Below are 13,280 nucleotides of genomic sequence, written 5' to 3'. Positions count from 1 at the left end.
AATCTGGAGGGCACCAACTTTGGGAAGCCTGCTATAAAGCATAAGGATACTATTAGGTATGGAATGGTGGGCTGGTCTAGTCTCACAATTTTTTAAAAATTTCCTCATTCTCCATTTGTATTTGCAGAGGTACTCAGTGATGAAGATAAGCTGAAGATGAGCAAGATCAAAAAGAAAATGAGGCAAAAGGTACATACAGTAGAACAGGACAGTGTATTCTTGGTGGGAAGGGGTCACAGTATTCTCTCCCTATGCAAGAGGGGGATGCTTTTGGGATGAAAGGAGCATTTCCCAAGCTGAAGGGGTGAGGTGGGGGTGGGGGTGGGTGATGAGAGCTTCCTTCTTCAGTTGCCAGTAAGGATGTGTGTGTACCCCAAGACAAACATTCCAAATTGTGCACCCAAGTCTGGAATATGTCCAGGTCAGTTGGCATAACACTGCTTTCACATTTTAAAAGGATGGATTTATTTATTTTTTGGCAAAGAATTTGAATTGCATAGTGGAATGTAGGAAAAAAATTACACGGGTTTGTATTTTAGGGACAGGAAAGCAAGGAATAAGTTTCCCAGTGCTTGTCCGCTAATTCGGTGTGATTCTAGGCATTTCTCTACAGCCATGAGGGATAGAAGCATTTACTCACAGCTGAGATGCTCAGAATGCCAAATCCCACCATTGATTGTGTGGTGAATCTAAGCAGTGTGCGAATGTATGCTACCCTAGTTAGCTGTGGAGTGGGGCATTAAGGGTCTGTCCCTTGGGCTTGGCTGGAAGCTCCAGCTGGTGCAAAATGTTGTGGCTAAACTCTTGGTGGGGACACACTACCAGTTCATAATTGCAGCCCTTAAAAGTTTGCACTGACTGCTTGTATATTTCTGGGCAAGTTTAAGGTTCTTTTATTCATTTCCAAGGCCCCTAACAACTTGAGTCCTGGATACTTGAAGGACAGCCTGATTCCTTATATCCCTGCCTGATCACAAGATAAGCAGGGGAGTCTCTGTTATTGATCCCTCCTGGCTCAGCCGGTATCCACTAGGAGCCATGTTTATTGTGGGCCCAATTCTGTGGAGTCCCATCCTAGCTGAGATCAGACAAGCCCCCTCTCTGTTGAACTTACAGGTTCTTAACAAAGAGCTTTCTGTTCAATTAGATATTTTAAGTAAGTTGTGTGAGACTTCTTTTGTACCTGTGGATTTTACTGTTTAAAACACCTGTTTTATTATTTGACTGATGTGTTGTCAGTGCAGTGATGCATTTCTTTACTGCTTTGTAAAGCACTTGGAAACCACATTTATAGTGAAAAGCAGCCTATAAATATTGAAAATAAATTAATGAAAGATAGGAAAAGAATCTCCCAGTTAAGCCGAAAAGCAGTCAAACTTTAATTGATAAATGTTCCTAGTAAATGTTTTGGGAGCTACTACTGTAAAGACAGAGCAGTGGCTTTCCCCTTCCCCTTAGGTTTTCTTCTTCTTCTCTCCTTGACAGAATTCCTCATGCTTATTTTTTTCCATAGGTGCAAAATAAGCAGAGGCAAGAGGCCAAGGCACTCAAGCCCAAAGAGGTCAAGGCCAAGGAAGTAAAGAAGAAGCCGAAGGTGGGTCAGGAATGGCCCTTTGAAAAGTTGGAAGGTTGGCAGGTCCTGAATGATTGCATGTAAACCTTGCCATGTCTCTCCTCCTCCTCCAGGTAAAGAAGGAAAAGAACAAGCCAGAAAAGAATAAGCCAGAGAAGCTGAAGGAGAAGGCAAAGCTGAAAGAAAAAGTGAAGCCCAAGGAAAAAAAGCTGCCAGTACCAGCCAAGGTTCCCCGAAAGGTGGATAAGAATCTTCTAGCTCGGCGTCAGGAAGAACGACAGCGGCAGCAAATGATTCTGGAGGAAATGAAGAAGCCCACCGAAGATATGTGTCTAGGGGACCACCAGGTGCATAGAATTGCTTGGCTTTTTAGAGGTTGGGAGACAGCCCCCTATTCCATTTGTTTGTTTATTTAATTAAGTCAGTTTTTATTTTTTTTAAAAAATGTATTGTAACCGAATGGAAAAGAACATATAGCGCCTCCAATTTCAATTCACAGTGTCTTTTTCACAGTTTGGTTATTTTCGGTATGAAATACTATTGTCATAGGCATTGCATTGGGGGGAAAGGGGAGAGAGATGGGGACATAATGATCTTATTGGATAATGATCTATTGCGTAATGCTTGTGCAGGGATTTTTGTGTCAGCCTCACATGGGTACGTCCTTTATAAAATTATTTATTTTTGTTGGCATTGCGAGAGATTGGGGGGTCTGGAGGTTGGTTGGTTGGTTGGTTGGTTGGTTGGTTGCAGTATGGTTTGGACAATCTTACAAAAGATGGGATGGACTGGCATTAAGGGTAGAGATGGGGAAGAAGAGTCATGGGCAAAGGTGGGTAGAGAAAGTTGTGTAGGTAGTTGAAGCCCTGCCAGCTGATGAAGGAAGCCCTAGGCGTCTCCTTATCTTCAAACGTCTGCCAGACTATTAACTATCCTGTACAGCTTTGGCTAGGGGACACGGGTGGTGCTGTGGGTTAAAGCCTCAGCGCCTAGGACTTGCCGATCGAAAGGTCGGCGGTTCGAATCCCCGCGGCGGGGTGCGCTCCCATCGTTCGGTCCCAGCGCCTGCCAACCTAGCAGTTCGAAAGCACCTTCGGGTGCAAGTAGATAAATAGGGACCGCTTACCAGCGGGAAGGTAAACGGCGTTCCGTGTGCTGCGCTGGCTCGCCAGATGCAGCTTGTCACACTGGCCACGTGACCCGGAAGTGTCTGCGGACAGCGCTGGCTCCTGGCCTCTAGAGTGAGATGAGCGCACAACCCTAGAGTCTGGCAAGACTGGCCTGTACGGGCAGGGGTACCTTTACCTTTACCTTTACCTTACAGCTTTGGCTAGAATTACATGATACGTAAAAGCAGAGCCACTATTAAAAATAGCAGTTGAATGTTTAATTCCTACCTTCACCTCTTAATATCTAGAGGAGCTTGCCAGTCTTATGAAGTCACAGTATGGTATGTTTCTCTGCCGCATGCTAACAGTAGCAAATAATGCAGCATAGAACAGTGCACTATGCCTATACCATGCTGTTCCAAATATTATGAAGGGGAAATTTTCAAACCTGTAGCAGCTATGTGTTTATTGTAACATGAAAGTCCTCATCTCTTACCAAGACATTCCCGTCCAAGCAACACTATTTTGTTGTGTAGCACCAGCTTAGCGGGTCTTCTGGGTTTACCACAAAATGATATCCGACACTGAAACTGAGGCGGCGACTCTGGCTCAGACATTAACATCTCAGGATGCCAGTTTTCTGCACCAGATTCCTTAATTGTGCCAATACGAAACAAACAATGCATTTTTGTTTAAATATGTGAACCTTTCAGTACTTTCCTATATTTGCTCAGTTGAGACACTTGATTGTCTCACAACATTGTTCTGTCACCTATGGCCAATTATAAGACTTTAGCGTCTGATTTAGTGTTCTGTCATATATTTACTGGGTTGCTCATTTAGTTCTTCCACCAAAAGGCTAAGATTGTCTGAGCTATTTAGTTGTATCTCACTAAGACAGTAAAGTATTTTTCTGTGGCATTTTAGTTCTCCTCTGTATCTATTCATGTTGCTGAATGGACTCGATCTGTCCTGGTGGAATTTAATATAGTTTGAGACAGGGAAATCTGGGCATCTGGCTTTGGAGGGCTGGCAGGCTTTCCACACTGGGAAAATGTTCTGTGATTTTCTACCTTGTTAGACACTGTATATTATCAGCCTTTCGTGTGGCTGAGTTGCAGTATGAGCAGGGCTAGCTATTCTGCTAGATCACAAGTCTGTACTGATGCTCTCTGTACTGATATTTTGTCTTTCCCAGCCTCTTCCAGAATTTTCTCGCATCCCTGGATTGGTTTTGCCCAGCCATGCTTTCTCAGACTGCTTAGCCATTGTGGAATTCCTACACAACTATGGCAAGGTGCTGGGCTTTGATGTAGCCAGGGAGGTCCCCAGTCTGAGTACCCTGCAAGAGGGCCTCTTCAATGTAGGCGATAGTTTGGGTGAAGTGTTAGACCTCCTGGTGAAGCTGGTGAAGGCTGCACTGTATGATCCTGGCCTGCCTCCCTTCTGCCAGGTAAGCCCATGTATGTCTGTATGTTCTGGGTCACATCAATCTGCATGTTTGAATATAAGAAATCATATGGACTGAAGTACTGGTGCGAAAAGGGAATGGGTTTGTAGTCTGGTGCTTGCCGAATATTCTAAATGGTATAATCAGAGCTGTGTGTTAACTGTGTGTGTGTGTGTGTGTGTGTGTGTGAGAGAGAGAGAGAGAGAGAGAGAGTGTTTAGACAACCCCAATTTTGCACCTAGGAAAATTGAATACATTTCCACAATTTCTCTTATTTTTGCATATTCCGAGTTCACTATGAGGAAGGGCAGCAAACTGTGCAAAGCACTGAAACTCTGCCCCAAACACTGAGAATCTGTTTCAACAAGCCCTCTTTCTTCTGAGATGTTAGTAGGCATTGCCTACACACTTTTATGCAAACGAAAAGCTCAGAAAGCTAGAAAAATGTTGTATATTTTTAATTGAAATGAAAGCTGAGCGTTTCAGGAAGCTGCACCCAATACCACATTATGCAAGTTTCCTGTTCTCCTGTAGAATTGTGGTATACATGCAGGCCTGACTATTGTGGTTTTTTCCTGTATCTACTTTGTGAGTAGGATGTAGACTAGATTGCTGTCTGTGGAGGACAGGAAGAAGCATCATTGTCAGGGATCCTGGCTTGCTATAGCTGCAAGCCTGCTGCTAGTGGCAGACTATGGCTTGCAGTGCAGGTTCCTGAGAATAGAATTTTTCATTTTATTTTATTTAAAAAAAAGAATGCTTCTAGCATTCAAGGTTTCAGGGAGAACTTAAAAGTTGCATGGAATTATCTGCTAAATACTTTTATGAGAGGGAGCTTGGAGGGGGGCTTCATTGACCATGGTGTGAGATTTTGTGGCTCTTCATAGCTCTTTTCCTCCCCAGTGATCTATTTGCATCTGTTCTACTTATTGCCATCAGTTCTGTCTAGCCCTAAGTAAACTTGTACTTTAAAGGGTCGAGGGAGGCAGCTTAATCAAAATTCTGCGCCAAGAAAAGATAAATTGTGTGCAGTCTAAAACCTGCAAATTGGACGTATTAGCACATTTGCCTGTTTCGCTTAGAACCATTGTTCTAACCGTGGGGCAGTCTCAATACATTATGGACCCAACACATATTGCCAGCCATACTCTTGTTCTATTATTTAAAAAAACAAAACAGTTTAGAGTTGACATTAAGGTGGGGGAGGAGGCTAATTATCACCCCATTGTCATGAACAGACCACTCCCTAGTGAGGTTTGGCTTGGTGGTAGTAGTTTTCTCCTACAAGCTTGGTGGTACTAGTTTTCTGAAAGAGTCTTGAGTGCTGTGCAGGATGCTCCTGTTGGCATGGCAGACACATCTTGATTATTGTCCTCTCCTTTCTCCTGCCAGTCGCTGAAGATCCTGGGCGAGAAACTCTCTGAGATAAGCCTGAACCGTGACACTGTGTCTGAGATCCTTCGCTGCTTCCTCATAGCCTATGGGGCAGATGAGAACCTATGTGACTGCTTGCGCACTAAACCCTTCCAGGCACTAGCCCCTGACAAAAAGGCTGCTGTGCTGGCCTTCCTCGTCAATGAACTTAACAGCAGTGCCCTTATCATCAAGTAAGTGGCGATAGGTCAGGCAAGTTGCTGAGTTGTGTCTCTCATGGCCATATGTATGTGACAGTCTGAGCTCATAATACGTAGATATGGATGGGGAGGCATCCTCCCCCATGATGCTATCTTACTGTATTGAGCTGAGAGAGGAAAGCAAGCAGAGGAGCTAGATGGTTCAGCATATCTTAGATGTTTAGTGACCACAGTAAGGTTCCAAGGCTGTAGGCAGGGACTACCTTGCTCATTGTTGATTTTATGCAAGCTGCACTGGGAGCATTTTTTGACCGAACATTGGTGTAAAAATGCTGTTAAATAAATAGATAAATGGTTTTGTGCACTCTAGCATGTGGCCACCCAGATTGCACCTGGGCTTTGTGTAGAAAACGTGCTGAACAGAGAACAAATTGTTTTCTGGGAAGATACCACTGGGAACAACAGATTGCAATAGTCTTGGACGTCCAAATTTCCCTACATAAGCTTTGCATGTCTGCAAAGAAATGAGTGGCTACCTTACTCTTCCGCTGGCAGATTCTCCTGTAGACAGGACTGTGTATGTGTAATGGGCTGGGTAATGGATCTTGAATGAGCATTGTGCATATATTGATAAAAAGGGAATATTTTCCAATTCTCTGCAGTTGAACTCTTCCTGTCATATACACTCTACCCCACTCTACTTCTCTTTCTAAATTTTTTTTAACTCTTGCAGTGAAATTGACAAGACCCTAGAGAACATGTCTAACCACAGGAGAAATAAATGGATCATTGAAGGAAAGCTGCGCAGGTACATATTCCAGGATTTAGTTTTGACCCAGTGTAACCAGAAAGCTCAGTGGGTGTAGGAGGGGCACTTCGATGAAGAGGGCTGAGATCATTTCACTCTTATACAGTGGTGCCTTGCAAGACGAAATTAATTCGTTCCGCGAGTTTTGTCGTCTTGCGATTTTTTTCGTCTTGCGAAGCACGGTGTCGGGAAAGTTTTGGAAAAGCTTCAAAAATCACCAAAGTCTTTAATAACCTCAAAAAAGGCTACCACACCGCGTTCTATGAGTTGCTCCTCGAAGTCAAGTCGCAACTGTATTAACGGTGTTAAGAAAAAGGAAACAAACTTGCAAGACGTTTCCGTCTTGAGAAGCAAGTCCATAGGGAAAATCGTCTTGCGAAGCAGCTCAAAAAACAAAAAACCCTTTCGTCTAGCAAGTTTTTTGTCTTGTGAGGCATTCGTCTTGCGAGGTACCACTGTATGTATTTAAGTCAAGTAGCCTCTGGTGGTGTGGAATCTTACTGTGACTATAGGAGCCAGAGTGATTACTGATTGTTTTATTTTCCACCTTCTTGGATTTATCAGAGGATTTCCCTTCTGGTTTTCCTCCCTTTGCTATTTGGGTCACCTAAGGAAATAATTCCAGATGGCTAGAAGTTGTGCATCAGCTCATGCAGGCTCAGTAGCTGGATAACACTTGCCCTGAGTCTCAATCCCAGAGTCCCTTGCTGTAATGTATCGTGTCCCTTTTCTCTCCCTTACTGGTGCCTTGTTGTTGCACTGTAGGTTAAAGATTGCTCTAGCCAAGAAGACAGGACGCCCCGAGTCAGAAATCACAGGCTTGGAGGAAGGGCGGTGGCGGCGGAGCTCACGCATCAATGAAGAGAACGAGGACATGGAAATGGAGGAGGAGAGAAGCAGAGCATGCAGGACACGGAAAGACAATGAGGTAGGTGAAGGGGTGAGCGAGTAAACTGAGAAGGGCGTATGCAGTGTCCCTGAATATCTGTTCTAATAGCAAAGTGCAGGTCTGGAGGGAGCAGTGTTGGTCATGTGGCATGAGATGCAGGACAGTTTGAGCAATAACCTCTATAGGACCAACTAATTTTATTTTATTTCATAAAATTTATATACCGCTTGATTGTAAAAAAAAACCCCTCAAAGCGGTTCGCAAAAGGATAAAACAATAAAATCAAGAGAAATTCACAACCATCCTTGAAAACATATAAAAGTTAATATTTTAGAACAGATTTAAATTACCTCTGCTTTCTAGTAACTTCAAAGTAGTGTGACCCTTGGTAAAAATCATGTTTGGCCATGGACGTTGAGGCAGATCTAAGCTTGTCAAAACGACCAGCTTTTTTAGCAAGATGCAAGAGTCTTAGGAAGTGAGTCTATATTCTCTGCGTTGCCTCCTGTAGAATAAGAGGGACACCCCCCTCCCCCGTCTCTTAGTGGATTTTGCAACTTCATAAGTTGCAGCAGCTGGATCCTCCCCTCCGCTCATCACTTCCCACTTTCTTCTTTCTAGATCTTTTTTAATGTATCCAAAGCATAGCAATTCAGTCTAGATTTGCTGGGAAACATGAGGGTTTGGCTCTAAGTTATCTTCTTTCTTTCCCAGCATGACACTCCGGTTTCCAGTGTGCCTGAGCTGGAGAGACAAATTGAAAAGCTTTCCAAGGTAAATACTTGTATTTGAAAAAGATAAGCAAGTACGGAATGGAAGGAGCTGTAGTAGCAGCTAGACTTAAAAGGGTATATTGGGGATTGTCAATAGAATAATCTGGGAGGTGTGTTACTCTTTGCTGTGGTAACCAGAGCTTTGCACGGACACTTTATAACACTCGGTGCTCTTACTGGTCTCCTCCTTGCTGCAGCGCCAGATGTTCTTCCGCAAGAAGTTGCTCCATGCTTCACAGCTGCTACGGGCTTCATCCCTGGGGCAGGATCGATATCGACGTCGGTATTGGGTGCTGCCTCACCTAGGTGGGGTCTTCGTAGAAGGCTGTGAGGTTTCAGCAGGTATGTGGAGCCTAGGGCGTACAAAGCCTAAACCACTTGGGACCATGATAGTTGAGGAACTCCTATTCCTATATTGTCCTGACTGAACATTTAAGTTATCCTGCATGGAGGGGCTCCTTGGGAGCTATACATTATGTGGGGATGTTGGAGAGAGTCTTGGAATTCTCTCCCTTCCCCCAGAGGCCCAGGAGGCACCAATGGCGGCTTCTTTTCAGTGCTCAATAACAACCTGACTCTTCATGCAGGCATTTGGAATGTACTGGTGGCATTACTGAGTTGGGGTCTGCCTATTAGTTTATTTTACAGTTTATTGATTTGCGATTTTATAGTTCCTGTTTTATCGTACAAATTGTGGTTTTTGTTAATATGTGCCTTGCCCTAATAGTTATTTTATTTTATTTTTATTTATCGGTTTGCTTTTTTATTATAAAGCAAGAGATGGCACTGTAGATCCTGGTCTGACAAGGAAGAACACATGTTTCTTGTGGTGTTCCTTGTTTTTGTGGGGTGGCTCCCTCCTCAGAAATTGGGGCCACAAGGATTGTTGCAGCTGGCAAAATAGATCAGAATTAATGGGCTAATTAGAAAGAGCCGTGGGACAGCTCGGAATTTGGGGCAAGAAGACCAGAGTAGAAGTGGGAAGTGGAGCCAGGAGGGTTGTGTGTGTGTGTGTTTTCAAATCTGTGGGCCACATTTCACTTTTTAAATTGAAATGCCAATTTGACTGAAGTTTGCTGAGGGTGCAGAGGCAGCATGTGAGATATATGGATGGGTGGAGTAATTTAATAGGGCATTATATCTGCGAACCAAATCACACTTTAGACTTCAGCTGTATATAACATTTGGCCAATGACTCCTTTGTTGAAAAGCTGATGCTTGATCTTTTGTACGCTAGTGGCTTTTTCTCTCATTGTTCTACTCGCTTAAGAAAGCTGCACACACATCCACAAGTGATTTGAATCAGTGTTTACCTTGCAGTCAGGGGGTGGAGGCAGGGAAGATACTTTCCAAAAGAAAAAAGATCTGCTGTACCTGTGCTTGCCTCCTTCACTCCATACAGAGATGAGGAAGCGGTGGCCTTTTAGGTGACATTGGACCCTCCCAACTCCCATCATCTCTAACCATCAGCCATGCTGCTTGGAGCTGATGGAAGATCATCTGGAGGGCCACAGGTTCTCCCCGCACCCACCCCTGACTTTGTATTTTTGAGATAAGTTTTTAGCACCATCTTGTGGCGAAACTTAGGGAGATATCATTTTTGTTGCAGCTTCCCCTGAGACACCCAAGAACATGCCAGAGAAGGAAGAGGCCCTGAAGGAGGAAGAACCTGAGGCATTGCCCATCAAACAAGAGACCACTGAGACTCCACCGGTTACTGATTACGTAAATGGCACAACTTCTTGGTCATGGAGCCGGCCGTGGAGGGACAATATGCTGCTGCCTGAGTCGTCGGAGCCCAAGTTGCCAGAGCCCGCCCCCATGTCTGTCAATGGATTTTTGGAGGATTGTGTGCCCATGGGCCAATCCCAGCATGATCTCAGCCAGTCGGCCTTCCTGTCCTGGCTCAGCCAGACACAGCAGGCATCCTCGCTGCTCAACAGCTCTGTGCTTACCCCAGACAGCAGCCCTGGCAAAGGGGACCCCTTACCCCCAGATGAGCTGCCAGACTCTGCCGCAGAGGATGAAAGTGCCACAGAAACACAGGTTGCCTGGTTCAATCTGCTGCCCCGGGCACCCTGTAATGACTCTCCAATTACTACCTCCGTTGAACAACCCTCTATAAAAGCTGCCCCCCATACCTGCAAGCCCCCGACCAGGGACCAGTCAAAGGCCTCGACCCGGCAGGTGAGTGTCATCTAGAGACCTTTCATTACCAGGAAATGCAAGCTCCAATTCTGATCTTGCCTGGGTCAGTGGAGGAGCAAAGGACATGGTGCCTGCATTAATACAAGGAATTGAATGCAGGGCCTTTACCTGAATCCTGGGGACAGTTCCCTGTGAGTGGTCAGTTTCCATGTAACAACTAGAGCATGGGGTTGGTGGTGGTAATGCTATTTCTGAATTGCTCTGCATTTCTTATCTGTTCAAGGTAGGAACTATCAGACAGGAAGCGGTCTGGAAACTACTGTTCATAGAGAATCGGACAAAAAGTAATAGATTAGAATTCAAGAGGTAGATTTAGAGTTGTCATCAGGAAGGATTTCCTAACCGTGAAAAGTCATTTAGAATGAGCTTTCTCGTTGAGTGGGTAGATCTCTTCCTGCGAAGCTTTCAAGGCAAAAGTGGAAGTGGCTTTAGGTTATAAGATTGTCCTGCCTTGGGACACAACTTGGTATAGATAAACTATAACATCCTTTCTTGATCTCATTGTCGTCTATCTAGTTATCCTCTTTCCCTGCTAATACACACCATTCCCTGGTGCCTTCCACTCGTATATAATAGCTAGCAATAAGACAACAAATGACTTCAGATAAGGTAGCAGCTGATTTTTTTCAAGCCCACATAGTAACCTGTAAGTGTTGGCATGATTGAAAAAACAGCCAGGCAGCTCCTTGAGCAGATGGCAACTCCACTAGAAGATTGACTTTAAAGCCCTGTTAGAGCTCATGCCTTGTCTGATGCATCCTGATCTTTCCCTCTCCACAGCTGAATGGCCTTTCCACCGCCAGCCCAGCATTGCCACAGCTGGCCTCCACCCCTCTCCATTCCAGCTCCAGGATTCACAGTACTTGCTCCTCAAGAGCCAAGGACGTCCCCGTTAAAGGCCAGGAACCTCTAGGGCAGCCGAGACGACGGGGGCGCCCCCCTACAAAACTCTTCAAGCAAATTGAGCAGAAATATTTGACACAGTTGACAGCACAGCCTATACCTCCAGGTGAGGGAAACCTGCATCTCCTTTTCTTCTGTATAATTTGTACTATGTGCGTACCCTGAAGTTATTGATACCATGGGTTGGAAAAGGATTGAGAGGGAAGATGAAATTGTTTGCCATTTGTAAGACTCCGCCCTGAGTGACCATAGGCATCTCCTAACCCCTGGAAGCATCACCCCACAGTGTCTGTAAGACCTTGTAGAAACTGCCAATGCAGTTTCACGTTTTCCCCATGAGGACTAAAAATTCTGTTCTTAAGGACAAGCCCCTCAAGTACTGCACTAGACATGGTTGTCTTCCACATTACTTAAAGGCTTCCTGAACCTTGAAAGCTGCTTGTGTGCAGTTCCTCGTGTGCACGCTGACCTGACACAAGACCCAGAGTGCATCATTTGGGAGCTAAGAGGCATGCTGTGCAGAAACGGTGGCTTATTCAGTGGCCCCAGACTCTGAGCTGCTTCACCTCTCCCTCCCCATTCTTCTCTTCCTTGCAGAGATGCAGAGTGGCTGGTGGTGGCTGCAGGATCCAGAAGAGCTGGAAGCCGTGGTGCAGGTACTGCACCCACGAGGGATCCGCGAGAAAGCCCTGCACAAGCACCTTATCAAGCACAAGGAGTACCTACGGGAGGTGTGTGCCCGAGCTGCCAATGGTAAGAACTTCTCATCGTATGGCTGGAGTGAGGCAGGGAGCCACATCCCTAACTTCTCTAATGGACTTTTCTGGCCTTCTCACCTAGATCCCATCTTCCAGACCCATCCTGAGGATTCCTCCCACCCTGTCTCTCAGGAAACCTTGGCCCGGTGGTCGATGGCTGAGCGGGCCTTTGAGGCAGACCTGTCTGTTCTGCAGTGGGTGGAGGAGCTGGAGCAGCGGGTACTCATGGCTGATCTGCAGATCCGAGTAGGTACCAAGATCAAGGGTAGGCTGAGTCCCTCCTGATAACTCTTATTATTGTAGGTGGGGGAGAGCCTCACGTTGCACAGATCACCTTGGGGGGTGCCCTTGGTAATCTCTAGATCTGCCGTAACAATTCAAAACATACACTGAGATCTTTCCTTGTTTCTGGAGTTGGAAAACTGAGGAGAGAAATGACCCAGGTCACCTTAAAATCCTGCCTTGGCATTTCCATTCTTGCATGTGGGCATTACTCCCCAGCTGGCACCTTTGCAGCTACACTGCCCTGCAGAAAGCTAATCAATTTGAGAGCAAAGACTTCTCTTTTTTTGTTGTGGCACCTTTAGAGGTCCATGTACATATGATGATTCAGGCTTCCTCGTTTTGATGGGTTATCTTAAGACTGTGAGTGTTCTGGTACATGGGGACTCCTTTGCACATCTGTGCCAGAGGCACCATCATTATTTGGCGCAAATATTTTTCATTGGCAACGGGAGTAGCACAACCTTGAAAACTGTGTACAGTGGTGCCTCGCAAGACGAAATTAATCCGTTCTGCGATTCTCTTCGTCTAGCGGTTTTTTCGTCTTGCAAAGCAACCCCATTAGCGGCTAAGCGGATTAGCGCTATTAGCGGTTTAGCGGCTTAGTGGCTATTAAAGGCTTAGCGGCTTAGCTGCTAAAAGGCTATTAGCGGCTTAGCGGCTTAGAAAAAGGGGGGGAGGAGCGAGAAAAAAATGGCGAGACTCGCAAGACATTTTCGTCTTGCGAAGCAAGCCCATAGGGAAATTCGTCTTGCGAAGCAACTCAAAAACGGAAAACCCTTTCGTCTAGCGGGTTTTTCGTCTTGCGAGGCATTCGTCTTGCGGGGCACCACTGTACCTACAGGAACTGGTTTCGGTTGGTACATGGAAAGAAGATTTTCAAATGCATCTGGGGTTCCCAGAGTGTGTCATGCCCACCTCTTCTTCCTGCCATGCCCTGATCTCACGTTTTT

At 45.4% G+C, this 13,280-nt stretch overlaps 1 protein-coding gene across 7 annotated transcripts in view; it reads left to right on the top strand.

The window, feature by feature from the left end:
* The window catches only part of BAZ2A (bromodomain adjacent to zinc finger domain 2A), a 66,326-nt gene that overhangs the window by 43,708 nt on the left and 9,338 nt on the right, over positions 1-13,280 (top strand). For 6 of the 7 annotated variants that reach the window (XM_077923916.1, XM_077923915.1, XM_077923914.1 and 3 more), the window contains exons 11-23: positions 128-189; positions 1,514-1,594; positions 1,687-1,920; positions 3,881-4,135; positions 5,525-5,739; positions 6,440-6,514; positions 7,280-7,442; positions 8,118-8,177; positions 8,374-8,518; positions 9,783-10,363; positions 11,165-11,393; positions 11,885-12,040; positions 12,128-12,291. In XM_077923916.1, coding sequence (XP_077780042.1) covers positions 128-189; positions 1,514-1,594; positions 1,687-1,920; positions 3,881-4,135; positions 5,525-5,739; positions 6,440-6,514; positions 7,280-7,442; positions 8,118-8,177; positions 8,374-8,518; positions 9,783-10,363; positions 11,165-11,393; positions 11,885-12,040; positions 12,128-12,291 — 2,420 coding nt within the window. The remainder of the gene's footprint in view (positions 1-127; positions 190-1,513; positions 1,595-1,686; positions 1,921-3,880; positions 4,136-5,524; positions 5,740-6,439; positions 6,515-7,279; positions 7,443-8,117; positions 8,178-8,373; positions 8,519-9,782; positions 10,364-11,164; positions 11,394-11,884; positions 12,041-12,127; positions 12,292-13,280) is intronic. The other variant, XM_028710345.2, reaches the window with a different exon arrangement.

This window comes from Podarcis muralis, chromosome 2, assembly GCF_964188315.1.
Source record: "Podarcis muralis chromosome 2, rPodMur119.hap1.1, whole genome shotgun sequence".
Classification (NCBI taxonomy): domain Eukaryota; kingdom Metazoa; phylum Chordata; class Lepidosauria; order Squamata; family Lacertidae; genus Podarcis; species Podarcis muralis.
This window is presented reverse-complemented; position numbering and strand designations above follow the sequence as displayed.